Genomic DNA, 15,046 nt, shown 5'->3' on the forward strand with positions numbered 1-15,046 from the left:
GCATTTTTGAACTGTTCGGAGAACCATGTTCACGAACAGTCATTTTCAGTGTCTACAACACCATATGTCAATGGCAATATGCAACCTAATTTCAAAGCAGCACATATTTAACTTCATGATACATCATGTTTACACTAAGATATATTAAGTATAAATATAAAACAAGTTTTACATTACATCAGTATTACAACAGTCATACCTGCATCATCGAGTGTGATCGCTGATACAAAAGTACCTTTGTAAGCCCCACCAAGATGTGCAGCGTCCACTATAACTACAGGCCTGCAGTAGTCGAACTCTCTTATCAACGGTATCAGGGCTATGAAAAGATACATGAATTGATTATCTTCCGTCTTTTGCATCCTTATATATGAATTTGGATACACTTTATTTAGTATTCATATGTATCTCGGCATCTGCTTATATCCTTCTGATGGCTTACCCTTGAGCATTTCTAGTGCACGTTCCCTAGCACATCATGCTTGCTGGTATGATATCTCAACCCCATATAATTCTCGAATATCTACAATTACATCTTGAGGCGTATGAATTCGTTTATGATTTACCAATTTAGTGGCAGTCACACCACTAATAAATCCAATTGTTGCTTGGACTTTTGTTAGTATCATATCCCGCATCGGACATGTATGTTCACTATTAAAGTATCTCACTTTGAATACATCAGATTTTTTTCTGCAAGAAGACTTTAAAGTCCATCCACATTGATCACTGAAGCAAACCAACACATAGTTATCCAAATTTTTTCATCGGATTAATTCATATAACAAAAGCAATGTTAAAGTTGCTCATAACTAATGTATCTACCATAATAAAGAACACAGCCATATTTTTATAAAATTTTTATGTATCACATAATAAGATTTAATCAATACACATGTATATTAATTGTCAATACTCATCAAACACTAACAAACTTATCACAACGAAACATATACTTAATAGACTTATGTATCAGACACAATAGCAACTAGAACTGTACTAAATATATGCAAAATCTAAAGAGAAAGCACTCCAATACCTTTTTTTATCCGATCTTTTCACTCGAAAATTGAAGTTGTTCTTTATTTTATATTTAGCCATTACGGCGATGAGTGTTCCTTTATCCTTATACAACTGCCCCGTCTTCACATCAGTACTATTGGAATCAGTTATGTAATTTGTAGCATTTAATTATGAAATATAATCAAAGTCAAAAATTCTCGATTCGACCAGACCAAGAGCTTCAGTATCTCTTTCGGTACCTTCCATGTATACGATTTCCCCAGATGAACAATCAAAATTATGTATCTCCCAACAATTTTATCAGTTGTATCAATACAAAACGGATACATGTCGATTTCAGGCGCATTCCTTTTTACTTCCAAATAAAGTTTCACACCCATATCGTTCTTGATTTTCAATGGACATGAGTTTCCCTCTACAATGTATCGAATTTCAATATTTTTTGTAACATTGTCGATCTCCAGCTCTGCTACAATCAAAGCTTTCAGATTCACAAATGAAATGGATTGTCCAACGACAATTCCATCAACCTTGTAACCTTCATAATCAACATCGCTTACCCAAATTCCAGAATGTCGTAACAAAATTGAGATATTCATCTTCTAACCTGTTTTTTTCGACTTCCTAGAATGCAGATCAACTTTATCAGGACCAAATTTGTTTGACGAAGCTACTCTAATTTGAAATTTGAATTTATCAATCAGTTACGCAAGCTGTCGAGCGTAAATTGCGTGATTTATAGTTATTAAAAACAAAATTACGTTATTATATCCTAATTAAATGCAACCACTATCAATTGAAATGTATCAACACTTATGTATCCCGTGCTTCTCAACATGTATCCCGCAAACATGATTTTTAAGGGAATTTTGGTAAATACAAAACTAGAAGGGATAAAATGTTATTTAGTTATTTATAATATGTGGTTCCTATAACTTATACTAATAATAATGGAAATAAAAGGGCTTAGGCCCAAACATAACAAAATACAACTTCTAAGAAATAAAGGTGCGATTTTGGCCCAATTTCTCCGAAAAGCCGATCTTCAGCGCTTTATCGTGTATTGTATAGGGCTCTCGCGGCCTGTTCTTCGATTTTTACGGCTGGTTGACTCTTACAAAAATTTTGGGCCTCCGCAGCCCATTCGAAATGCGAAGGAGAACATAGGAGTTCATGTAAAACTCGAGCAGATTTCACATGCAACAAAAGAGGAAGGAAGATTAGTATACTAAAAGTGAAAGAAGAGCGGGCCTGGAACACTTTCTACAATTAATAATCACGAAAACAATGATTTGAGCCATATTATGTACATTGAACAAAATGAACAAATAAGTAGGGGAAGTGATCATTTTGCTAACTAATATCCTAAATGAATTTGTTCATAACAGGCAACTAAGAAATACCGAAGTAATGAAACAATAACTCTCAAATTAAACAAAATAAGACTGCTAGTCCATGAATGACTAGACTATTTTTTGCTCTGTATTAGTGGACTGAACAATCATATTTTAATAAAATGAGAATAACTCTCCTCGTGTAAAGAAAATCAGTGTCACAATATAAAGTGTGACACTGAAAAATGTCAGATTCGGCAAAAAATGAATGACATATTCAATCTTAACAAAATAAAATAGTTACCTCAAATATAAATTAAATGATTTAAAATATAAAGCATTATATGACTAAACTAATTAATTAAATATTTAATTAAAAAAATATTTTTGAGATGATATTCGAATAACCATAAAATATATTAATTATATACAAAACTATATAAAACATATATATTTTTTTAAAATTTATAAAAGAGAGAAAACTATTTCAATAACTTGAATAATATTTTGAATATTATAAAGCCAATTATTTCAAATTGTTTATAATTTAAGAAGCTCGATGGTTAATTTATATTGTGGATGGTCAAAATTAGGTGTCAGCAACTGTCCCTCGTTTGACTTGGATTGATGAAAGAACTCTGAGGAAAATGAAATTGACAAATCCAATTTTGACCGACCGCATCTTTATCCCTTAGAAGAAAGTTTTTGATACGTACTTTAGGAATTATGACCGAACACCGAAAATGAGTTTCCTACATATCTTTGGATATATGAGAATTCAGACCACTTGTAGCTCGATGCGCTTGCTTTAACGCACCATTTTTAAAAAATTCAAAAGCTATTCCGATACCGAATTATGAAGGGATCGAAATGCTCGAGAATAAGACTTAAGAGCGAATGTTGGAATACAGGCGAGTTTTCAACATTGAGCCCGCCTACATATCCGTAAACTTAAGGAATCAGACTGTTTGTAGTTCGATTCGATCGGTTGAAAAGAAAATCTATTGTACTAGATAACTTTCGATTCTAGGAGAGTGACAAATAAGTTGAGTATGAAAAAGAGGCTTGCAACCTCTTAGCCCATAAATGTGGGGTCTTTCACACCCATAAGTAAGAACTTACACGAACATAATTTCCAAAGCTCTTGGTGTATTTTCACTCAGATTAGAAAGTTGCTCCAGATGAACCAAAATTTTCCGGATACGAAATTGAAATTGAGAAACCTAAAGAAAAAACCCATATGTCTTCTAATAGGGTTGTGGTTTAATTGTGGCGGAAGTCTCTCCTCAGCTTGCATCCTAGGAGTTTGATACTCCTCTTCAGACTATGTCCCGGTTCGCTGCTTAGAAAAAGTTTCACGTTGTGATGCATACCTTTGATGTTGCCCGCACCTGTGGTTTGCTTTGAGAATTCATCCTCTTGGATGCTCTCGACAAAGACAGAGATAAAACTCATTAGCATAAAAATTGTAGTTAGAATGGGGAGATAACGTCTTTTACCGTGTTAACATTTAATTTTTCTCCTCGAACATTTGACGTCAATTTCATCGAATTTGACGTAAAGAAAATAACGCTTATGTCTCATATTTAAAATATTATCTCAAATGTACTCTTTCTTTAATATGGACTGATAAGAAATAGACTGATGTAATATGTTGATATCTCTCTTGATGACGTTCTTGCAAATGAAAATATTGATGATGATTAATGATCATTAGGAAGATGACAATAATTCATCGGTAGGATGATGTTGATCCATTAGTAGGATAATATTGTTATATGATAGCATGATGATGACGCTCCATTGATAGGATGGTGATGTTGTTGCTACATTGATAGGATGACGATAATGATAGGATGATGATGTTGCTCCATCGATAGGATGATGATGATGATTCATTGGCAAAATAATGATAATGATCCATTGATAGGATAATGTTGGTCTATTGGTAGGATAATGATAATGAAGATCCGTCGGTAGGATGATGTTGCTCTATTGATAGGATGATATTGATGATCCATTGATAGAATAATGTTGATCCATTGGTAGGATAATGATAATAAAAATTCGTCGATAGAATGATATTAATTCATTCATAGGATAATGATAATGATCCATTGGTAGGATAATGCTAATGAATATTCGTCGGTGGGATGATGTTGTTACATTGGTAGAATAATGATAATGATATATTGATAGGATAATGCTAATGAATATCCATCGGTGAGATGATATTAATCCGTTGGTAGGATAATGATAATGATACATTGGTAGGATAATGCTAATAAATATTCGTCCGTGGGATGATATTGATTCATTGACAGGATAATGATGATCCATTGGTAGGATAATGCTAATGAATATCCGTCAGTAGGATGATGTTGATCCATAGGTAGGATAATGATAATGAATATCTGTTGGTGGGATGATATTGATCCATTGGTAGGATAATGATAATGATCCATTGGTAGGATAATGATAATGAATGTCCGTCAGTGGGATGATATTGATCAATTTTTTCATGTCATTGCTTTGGTGCATGTTTCAAGTCATATAGGGATTTAGTAAGTTTACATGATTTGTTTTCTGGGTCTGATTCAATAAAAGACTCGTGTTGTTCCATATAAATATCCTCATTTATGTCTTCATTTAAAAAAATAATTTTACATCCATTTGATGAATTTACAAATAAAAATTGCAGTCATAGCAATGAAAAGTCTAATTGATGTAATTCTTGTTACCGGAGAAAAAGTATCAAAAATTTCTGGGTCTTCTAGTTGTTTAAAACCTTTTGCAACTAGTCTACCATTATATATATATCAATAGAACCATCCGATTTGAACTTTTTCCTTAAGACTCATTTGCAACTAATTGTTTTACAACCCGGTGGTAAATCAACTAATTTCCAAGTTTTATTAGAAATTAGTGATTCCATTTCACCATTTACAACCTCTTTCCAAAAAATAGCATCATGTGAAGATAATGCTTCTTTCAAGGTGAAAAGGTCATCTCCAACATTAAATACACAAAAATCAGGACCAAAATTTTTCTACTCTAGCTCTTTTACTTCTTCTTAACTCAAAATCATTAACTTCTTTATTTTTCAAAGTTGAAGTAGAAGAACTAAGTAGTGACAAAATATTGTGTTTAATCCTTTGAACACCATTATTTTTAGAATCAAAAGGAAACTTATTTTCATGAAAAATAGCATCACCCGATTCTATCACAATTTTGTCTTCAAGATTAAAAACTTTATAGGTTGTACTATTCGAAGTATAACCAAGAAAAGGACAAGTAGTAATTTTCTTATCCAACTTTGTAATCTTGGGATCCATTAGCATTACAAAGGCTAGACAACCCCAAACTCTTAGATATCTTAAACTTGGCTTGTAACCTTTCACAATTCAAAAGGTATCAATTTAGATTTTTTATGAGGCACACGATTTAACACACAACAAGCAGTTAAAATACAATTAACTTTGTGTATATAAAAATACAAAACTATTGTTGTGAGAGTTTCTCTAACCAATAATTATCAATTAAGAGCTATTGTTTACAACGTTTTGCCTCATGCTACCAGAATATTGATTAAAACTTGTTAAATATTCATCAGTTCTCTAGAAAAAAATATATAAAGTATTCTTTAAGAACAAGCATTGCTTGATTGATGATGGTGTTGGAAAACCAAAGTTAAAACATTAAGATGAGATGCAAACGTTTCTCTTTTGATCCAATATAAGGTGGAAAAATTAGAAGATGATCCTCCTATTGAATAGGAACAAGCAAAATGTGAAGTTGATAGGTTGAAAGGCGCTTTAAATGTTTCTAGAAAAACCGAGGCAATGGATAAGCTATCTATGTTTCAGAATTATAAAATAGATAAGTTCAAATTCAAGATGCAAATAAAACAGGAAGATATGCCAAAAAAAATTAATACAAGTAAATTAGTTTAGTATAAGCTCAAATTTGAATCTACATATTTATTCAAGAGCATTACTGATTATCAAGTAAGGATATCCCAAGATACAAGACAGAAAAAAAATTTATAGTTCCTAAAGAAAGGAGTTAGAATATTTGTTTTAGAAAGAATTGTAAAGTTTTTATCGCAACAATTTTATTGAGATAGACTTAGTCACACAGTCAGCCCTTTTTATTAATATTTTCTAGGGTTTAGAAATTTGGTAGTTTTCACAAATCTTATTAGTATTTTTATTATAAATTTATATTTGTATTTAAAAATTTATATAAAATTCAATAATTTAATTTTTCTAATACATAATGGAATATTAAAATTGTTAAGTATTGTGATCTATTGTATTTTTCACGTAATTTTTAAATATATGTTATACAATTAAGAGTTGTGTGTTTGTAGCCTCTTATCAGATATCAAAATATTTTAAACTAGGAAATTTGGCCGCGCTTCGCGCGGTCTTTGAAATAAATGTCAAAGAATTACTTTTTTAATTAATTATATATTCTCAGTATGCCCAAACATAATATTATCACTATACTTTTTTAATTATATATTAATTATGAAGATCATTTGAGATGACAATTGAAATGAAGCTTAACAAATTTAACATCTATAATCTATCACAATGGTGTACCTTTTTTTCTTGAGTATCTAAAAGTTATATTGTGAAGTAACTGAAAATGCTAATGAAATACATCTATAGGTCTTATTATTCTTTGTTATATTGATATGATAAAACTTCTTTAAATATTTTATTTTTCAATCGTTCTTGTTCTTTTTTTAAATATACAATTTAGATTCGTATGGTTTTTGCACATCAATCGATATTTTAGATTTTTTAGTTGCAATTATATCAAAAGATAAATGTTATGTTGACTCGTTAATACGACTTTTAAGAAAGTAATTAAAATGTTATGCTACTGATTATTAAGTCTCGATATGTTCAACTTCGAATGAGAACATGATTTTTGTATTAACTCGCTTACTATCTATCTATCTATCTCTCTCTCTCTCTCTCTCTCTATATATATATATATATATATATATATATGGAGAGAGAGAGAGAGAGAGAAAAATAGATTCATTTTAACTATATAAAAATATTTGATACATAATAAGCTCTTCACATATTAAATAGTGATTAATAGAATGGAAGATTAGTTGAATTGAATACTTTGATAATACGTTTTGATTTCAAATGTACTCCTTGCATTTTCAAATCAATGATTACACCTTTTTCTCTATAAAACTAATACATGAACACCCGGCGTGAGATATATATTCATAACTAAGTATATTAAAATATAATTTAAAATTTAACATAAAGTTTTTATATAGTACTAAATTTTGTGATTTTATTTTTTTAATATATTAAAAATTGAATCAATTTATTTCATTTGTATTCAATATTTAATTAAAATTTTCACAATGTACGTATTTAACAAAAATAAATTAATTTATCAAATCCATAAATAAATAATTTGTCCTATTTTTAAATTTCATAAAATATATATATTAAATATTTATATTCACAATTCTATTTATTTTGATTTGATAATTATATTTTAATATACTTCAAAAGAGTTATAAAAATATGATTTTGATAGTATAAAGAATCTAAATATCTAATATAAAATATATGTGGAGTGCAATATACATACAAGTAAACCAAGGCAAAGAAGAACAGTTTTGACTCAAAAGTTTGCAACATCATCAATTATGGGATCAATATTTTCACTCATTAAATTTTATTTTCAATTACTTATTTCAATTCATATAAAATAAAGCGTAAAAAAACAATTAAAAGTGGGATAAAAAATAATAAATAAAATAATAAAAACACAAGTCATAGTATTGGTTCATTAAATTACAAGTCTTTTTTTTTCAATTATTATTTTTGATTTTGGCAAAAAAATATTTCTATCATGGTTCTTCTTTTTTTTTAAGGAATAAGTTACAACACAAATTGAAAACTTGTGACATTGTATTGCATGGTCTTAACCAAGTTATTTAAAAATTTAGATTAATAAAAAAATTATTTTATGAAAAGAAAGAAGAGAAAATATCAAAAAAGAGAGAAAAAAGAAAAAAAGAATGGAGGCCATAGAGAGATGCCACATCACCTTGTCTATGATCCTCATTTATATATATATATTGATTATTAATTATTGTAACTTATAGTATATTTTATATAAATTTTAAATATATAATATAATATTTTAAATTATTAATTACGGTGAGTTATATGACTTTTAACATGCCAGTCGGTGAAGTATTTTTCAAATGGCATATTGCCAAATTGAGTGCTAAGCTAGTAAATTGAGCTACTACTATTTTTGTCGTGTAACCATTCAAACATTAGTCTTTTGTATAAGAATAATGACTTAGTTAATTAGAATCATTTGCATCACAGACACATTTTAAAAGTCAAATAAATGAATTCAAGTGGAACAGATGAGAACTATTTCGATCTCGCTAACTTAAAAAATTAAAATTTTAAATTTATAAATTTTTAATTTTTAATTTTACGTCTATACATATGAAAGTTATAGTCCATTTTGCAGCACATCAAATCAAACACTTCATTACATTTATTTTGATTTATTTATCTGATTTTTACTGACATAAAATTTAAAAAATAAAGAAAAATCAAACACACACAATTTGATATCTATACCATGCAATTTGATTTTGTGATTTTCAAATTTTCACGTAGAAAGTAAGAATTCTTTTAAATCACCATGTAGAAAGTTAGAAATAAGAATAAGTATTTGTCAGAAAAGGAATGATTCTTTTATGAAATGAATTAAAAATAAAAATAAAATAAACAAATTAAAACATATCAAAAAATACTATGTAATTAAAAACTTGCATTATTATGTTTTTATAAATAAAAAATATAAATGACAAATAAGTAACATGCGTTATTAGGTCATAATATTTGCAATGGCATAATTGGTAGAAAATGACAAGTAATGGCTTATATTTTTTTGTTTACACTGACGTAATTCTAGAGTATATCTTTCTTCGTTTATCTTAATTAAGTAAAAACGCTTGGTCCTTTGATGATATGTTAAATTCATATATTAGTTGCATATAATTCTAAAAGCGAAAATGGACTGCTTTTTAAAAATATTGGTGATCCTTTGCGTCAATAAATTAAGCGTATGATCGAATTTAGTAATTTTAGTTAAAAATTTATATTTGTTTAAGAAATTTAATACAAGATTATTAACTTAGAGTTCAACAATTAAAATATATTAAAATTCTAAATCCATAAACCTCAAATGCTATATATTGTTATTTTTTGTCTTAATTTATGTGATACAAATAAAATAGAGCGAGTTATTCAAATTTAATATGACTTTTGAATATTTTAACTTATAAATGATATAATTTCTAATATTCTTTATGTAATTTATAAATAATAGATATTACTCCACTTCTCTCAGTTTTTATTGCATAGATAATATTTCAAGAGTGAATCAAATGTTATTACTAGTTAATAGTTACAATATTTCTTACATAGTTTTCAAATTAAATAATTTCACATTAAATAATACATATTATTTCCTTTTTCTCATTTTATTTGACACTGATAAATTAATTTTAAAAATCAGTCAAATTTTTATATGTGCTTTATAAATATTTTTAGTTGTCAAATATGACGATCTATAGTATTTTTTTACGCAATATTTAACGATAGATTAATTTCTAGAATCAACATAAATTTTATGGTTTGCCTTTTTAAATATTTTATATCGTCAATTATCATGATTTATAGTATTTTTACTTCATTTTTAATAATAGATTAATTTCAAGAATCGTTCGAATTTTAAATGTTTTTCTTAAATAAATATTTTATGTTGTCAATGATTTATAGTAGTTTTATGCAATTTTTAAATATAAAAAAACTTAGAAAATAAGACAAATAAATTAGAATAGATCCAATATATGTTATTTCTTTGTTTCAATTTATGTGACACAAATGAAATTTGAAGAGTCATCTAGATTTTCATATTTTTTTAAAAAAATATTTTAAGTTATTAATTATTGTGATTTATAATATTTTTTATGCAACTTTCAAATAATATATATCACTAATCACTTTGTCCTAATTTATTTGATATGGATAAAATTACATGATGAACCCTTTTAAAATGTCTTTCAGATATTTTAAGTTATTAATTATTATAATATATAATATATTTTTGAAACATTTAAATGATATATGTTATTTTCACTGTCCCAAATATATGTAACTCTGATAGAATTATGAGAGTCAACCTATTTTATTATATATATTTTAAATAATTTAAAATTTTAATTATTGTAATTTTTGATACTTTTAAATCATCGTAAATAATATATGTTGCTTTGTTTGTCCTATTTTATATAGTGCCAAATTTTTTTTGAAAACTAACTAAATTTTTTATAAATATATTAATTGTTACTTATTATAATTTATAGTATTAAAAAAATTTAAATTGAAAATATACAAAACTTTTAGCTACTTAAAAATAACTACGATAATCGAAGCCTACAGAATTACTCCAATTTTATCAAATTACTAAAGTGACCTCAAAACGCCCAAACAGGCATGTTGACCTGCTATCTACTTGGACATAAATTCCCTTTTGTTATATAGTAGATAATAATAAATAATATGGACCAGGATGAATATTATCGTGTTTAATATTATCTATCGATAGAGAAATTATAATGACTGAGATGAAAAATAGAGTATTTGAAATTTTGTCCTTTTTATAATTTGATTAGAAGAGAAATTCCCTTTTTTTTTCAAATTTCCTATATAAAACAAAGATGTTGTAAAAATGATGATTTATTTATATAAAAAAAATATTATGTTCATTTTTAAAACTGACCTAATTTAACTTGACAGAAATATAAAAAAACGAAGAGACTTTTTCAATTTTATGGTCCTATATAAAGTTATGTAAAATTAGAGCCGTCAATATGGACTAGGCCTGTTGGGCCGACCTGGCCTAACCCGAGATTTAATAGGGCTGGGCTAAGATTTTTGGAGCTCATTTAAGAAAAGGGCTTTTTAGCCCGGCCTGAATAAGTCTGCTCATTTGGGGGGCTTGAGAAATATTGATAGGGCCGGCCCGTGAGCCAATAAAAATTAATTTAAAAATATAATATAATATTAAAATTTAAAAATAAAGAGAGTCCAAAATCAAAACAATTAGGTTAATATTTCTATTTAAATATTTATACTTTTAGTTGAAAAAAAAACTTAATAAATATTAAGGAAAATGCACGTAGACTATGACCAAAATCCCAGAGACACACCTTAACTAAAATAAGGTTCTATTACCCCTGAATTATTTTGTTTTTTGTAATTTTATACACCTTTTGTATTATGTGGCACTCTATGTGACTCCACGAAATTGAGGCGCGTCAGAAATATTTGAATGCCACGTAAGCCAAAGAGGTACACAAAATTACAAAAAAAATAAGTTCAGGGGGTAATACGACCTTAGTAAGGTGTGTCTTTGGAATTTCGGTCATAGTCTAGGGGGTACTTGTGCATTTTCCCTAAATATTATAAAGATTATTATATTTGTGAATTTGATTAACAAGTAGTGACAAGGTCTCATTTGTTTCCATTAGGATTAAGACGTTTGAATTTGAATACACATTTAAATATTAAAATGTGCATTAAGATCTAGATGTATAAATCTGAATAAACATCTGAATATTAAAATATTGTCTCTAAATCTGAACACTAAATTATTGGGACAGTTTGTTTTCAATATCTGAATGCACATATGAAATTAAACGTTATATCAATAAAATATTATAAAAACCTTGTTAGTAAAATAATTTTTTTCCATATAAAATAATATTTTGAACATTTTTACCGTAACAAGGTAATATGATTTATCTTTTAAGAACTCAACATCAAGTTACATCATTAATATGACTATTTTTTGCACTCAAATACTTTGAGAATCTAATATAATGCAATTTAAAATAGTTTATATAGAGTAGTAAATATATAGTTTAGGAAAATATTTTATTTTATTTTATTGTAGAAACTTTTTATTGTTATCGATCAAATAACTAATACTTTCATATTTTTTAAAATCGTGCTAAATATTATATCATGGGAGTGCTTATCAATTCAAATATATTGATTAATTTAGAAAGTAAAAGATTATATTAAGTTAATATGAATAAAGGAAATTATAATAACAAGCATGTAATTAATATTAATTAAATAAGAAAACTATTTTTATGAGTTGTCGTGATTTAGTTGAATTAAGATAGGAGTCTTATTTTTTAGTCTGAATAGTGTTAAGGGTGTGTTACAGATCTGATTCATTCAGATATATCCAGACCCATTAAGAGGCTTATAAGAAAATAAAACAAACGAAGTTAACGAATTGAATCTGAATAATTAAGATTCAATTCTTAAAAACAAACACACTTAATAAGGCAAATCTGAATGATTAAGATTCAAACCCCATTAAGTGCAAACAAATGAGGTCTAACATAATGTAATATTGTTTTGTCGATATTTATGATAATATTTTTAAATTATAATTTATAATTTAATTTAATATTATAAAAAAATATATTTTTTTAAAAAGTGGGCTGGCCCGGCAAGCCTGTAGCCCACGTACTTGTGGGCTGGGCCGATCATTTTTTGGCCCACACAAAAAATGGGCTAGCCCGGTCTGGCCCGTAAAATGTTAAAGCCTGCATGGATTAGCCCGGATGGGGTGGGCTAGCCCATATTGACAGCTCTATGTAAAATGTACAAAAATATTCTTTAATCTTGTTGTCTGAAACATGTCACGTGAAAATTTGAAATTTAAATAATATTATGTCTGTCCACTTTTAGTAGCCATGGTTTCCTTTTTTAGAGTCAAACAATAACAATTTTGACTAACATTTTATAATGTATCTTTTATTCATCATAGTAATATACAAAAAGTTGCAATTTATAGTATTTTTCATATACTTTTTGAATATCTAATTTTTTTATTTAAATATTAAATTAATGTAATCTAATTTAATTTTGACTTTCGAAAAGCAAAACTTGATATTCAAAATGACCGGAGGAAGGGAGTACCAAAAAGAATTTTTTTTTAAATAACTAAAAAGATAAATCATTCTTTTTTAAACATATAGAATATAAAACTACAAAAACATTTTCACGAGACTAGCAATCATTTTCTCCAAATTTATGCAACTTGACGATTATTTATCTCGAAAATTGTGTGAAGTACGTACGCGGATCAGTATTTGTCAATTGTTAGTAACATTTACTTAGCGTAAAAATAAAATATCTTCTATATTTTATATATAAAAGTGATGATTCCTACTAAAATATATAATGAATTTCTTTTTAAAAAATGTACAAGATAAGAAATCATTTCTCTTTTTATTTAAATAATCATGTTTTTTTCGTGATTTTTAATACTATGTCTTCCGTACCATTTTGTCACGACCCAAAATCACGAGTCGTGATGGCACCTATATTCCCAACCAATAGGTAAGCCAACCAGCATATTTTAACAAACTTAACTAACAAGAAGTGAAAAGACAACAAATTTCCAAATCTCCAACACTGAGTTCTTATAAGTACGAATGCGGAAAACTGAAAAAAAATACTACCCAAGAAATGGTGTCATGAGTACAAGAGCTTCTAAAATACGATGCAAGTCTGAAACTAAAAAGGCAAATCTAACATAAGGGATATCCTGTCTGAATACTGAATAACAGAATAAATAAAAAATATAGAGGGAGGTGTGGGCCACGGAACAGCCAAGCAGCTCACCACAACTCCAAGACACTCCAAACTCGGACTCAAACTGCTCCTCGAGATGTGCTCCTACTTGGAATCGAATCTGCACCACAAAGAGTGCAACAAGTGTAGTATGAGTACGAAACCACGTGTACTCAGTATGTCTCATTGACCGACCACGAAGAAGTAGTGACGGGAGTTATATAAGAAAATAAATTCTTAGATTGTACAAGTATATATATATATATATATACACTTACTATTCAAGTTTCATCAATAAAGGAAATCAACATTTAATATTTTCTAAACACCAAACGAAACATATAGTCATCAAGAATGAATGATGGGATGAAATGCAATGCAATATGATGCCATGTAATGATATGTCTCAGAATACCCAGTACTCACTCAACCGTATATACATGATACTCCTCGGAAATACATCGAGAGTTCATGACCCATGGGGGACTCGCGAGGTCCATATACCGACACGGACGATCTCCACGTGTCTGTGCGGACGATCTCAACGCACTATCATAATATCAAACAATTTTCGCACGGACGGTCTCCACGTGCCCAAATTACAATCTTAACATCTCACCATCCCCAGCACGGACGATCTCCACGTGCCCAACTTATACTCAGTCTCATCTCTATGCATGTGCACAATATTGTTTCAATAGAGGGAATGATGATGCATCTCAATCAATCAATATGAATATAATACATAACCACCTCAATTATCTCAACTATACGGGTGAAATAAATAAAACACAATCACACAAGGAATTCAAGTCAATAATATATCAGCTAATGCCCATATGCTTTGGCATTCTCAAATTTCAGTCCACATTCTATAATAGTACTTTTCCTTTTTATAACACCGGTACTCGTACCAATGCCCGTCACACCATTGATACGAGACCACCATCTTTC

At 28.3% G+C, this 15,046-nt stretch overlaps 1 protein-coding gene across 1 annotated transcript in view; it reads right to left on the reverse strand.

The window, feature by feature from the left end:
* Positions 1–29: 29 nt before the first annotated feature.
* The window catches only part of LOC107016905 (cytochrome P450 CYP736A12-like), a 27,965-nt gene continuing 12,948 nt past the window's right edge, over positions 30–15,046 (reverse strand). Inside the window, exons 2-7 of the mRNA XM_015217224.2 lie at positions 3,480–3,580; positions 1,631–1,698; positions 1,263–1,561; positions 1,040–1,143; positions 200–282; positions 30–85 (exon numbers count right to left, since the gene is read on the reverse strand). Of these exons, the coding sequence (XP_015072710.1) occupies positions 30–85; positions 200–282; positions 1,040–1,143; positions 1,263–1,561; positions 1,631–1,698; positions 3,480–3,580 (711 nt within the window). The remainder of the gene's footprint in view (positions 86–199; positions 283–1,039; positions 1,144–1,262; positions 1,562–1,630; positions 1,699–3,479; positions 3,581–15,046) is intronic.

This window comes from Solanum pennellii, chromosome 4 (assembly GCF_001406875.1).
Source record: "Solanum pennellii chromosome 4, SPENNV200".
Taxonomy (NCBI): domain Eukaryota; kingdom Viridiplantae; phylum Streptophyta; class Magnoliopsida; order Solanales; family Solanaceae; genus Solanum; species Solanum pennellii.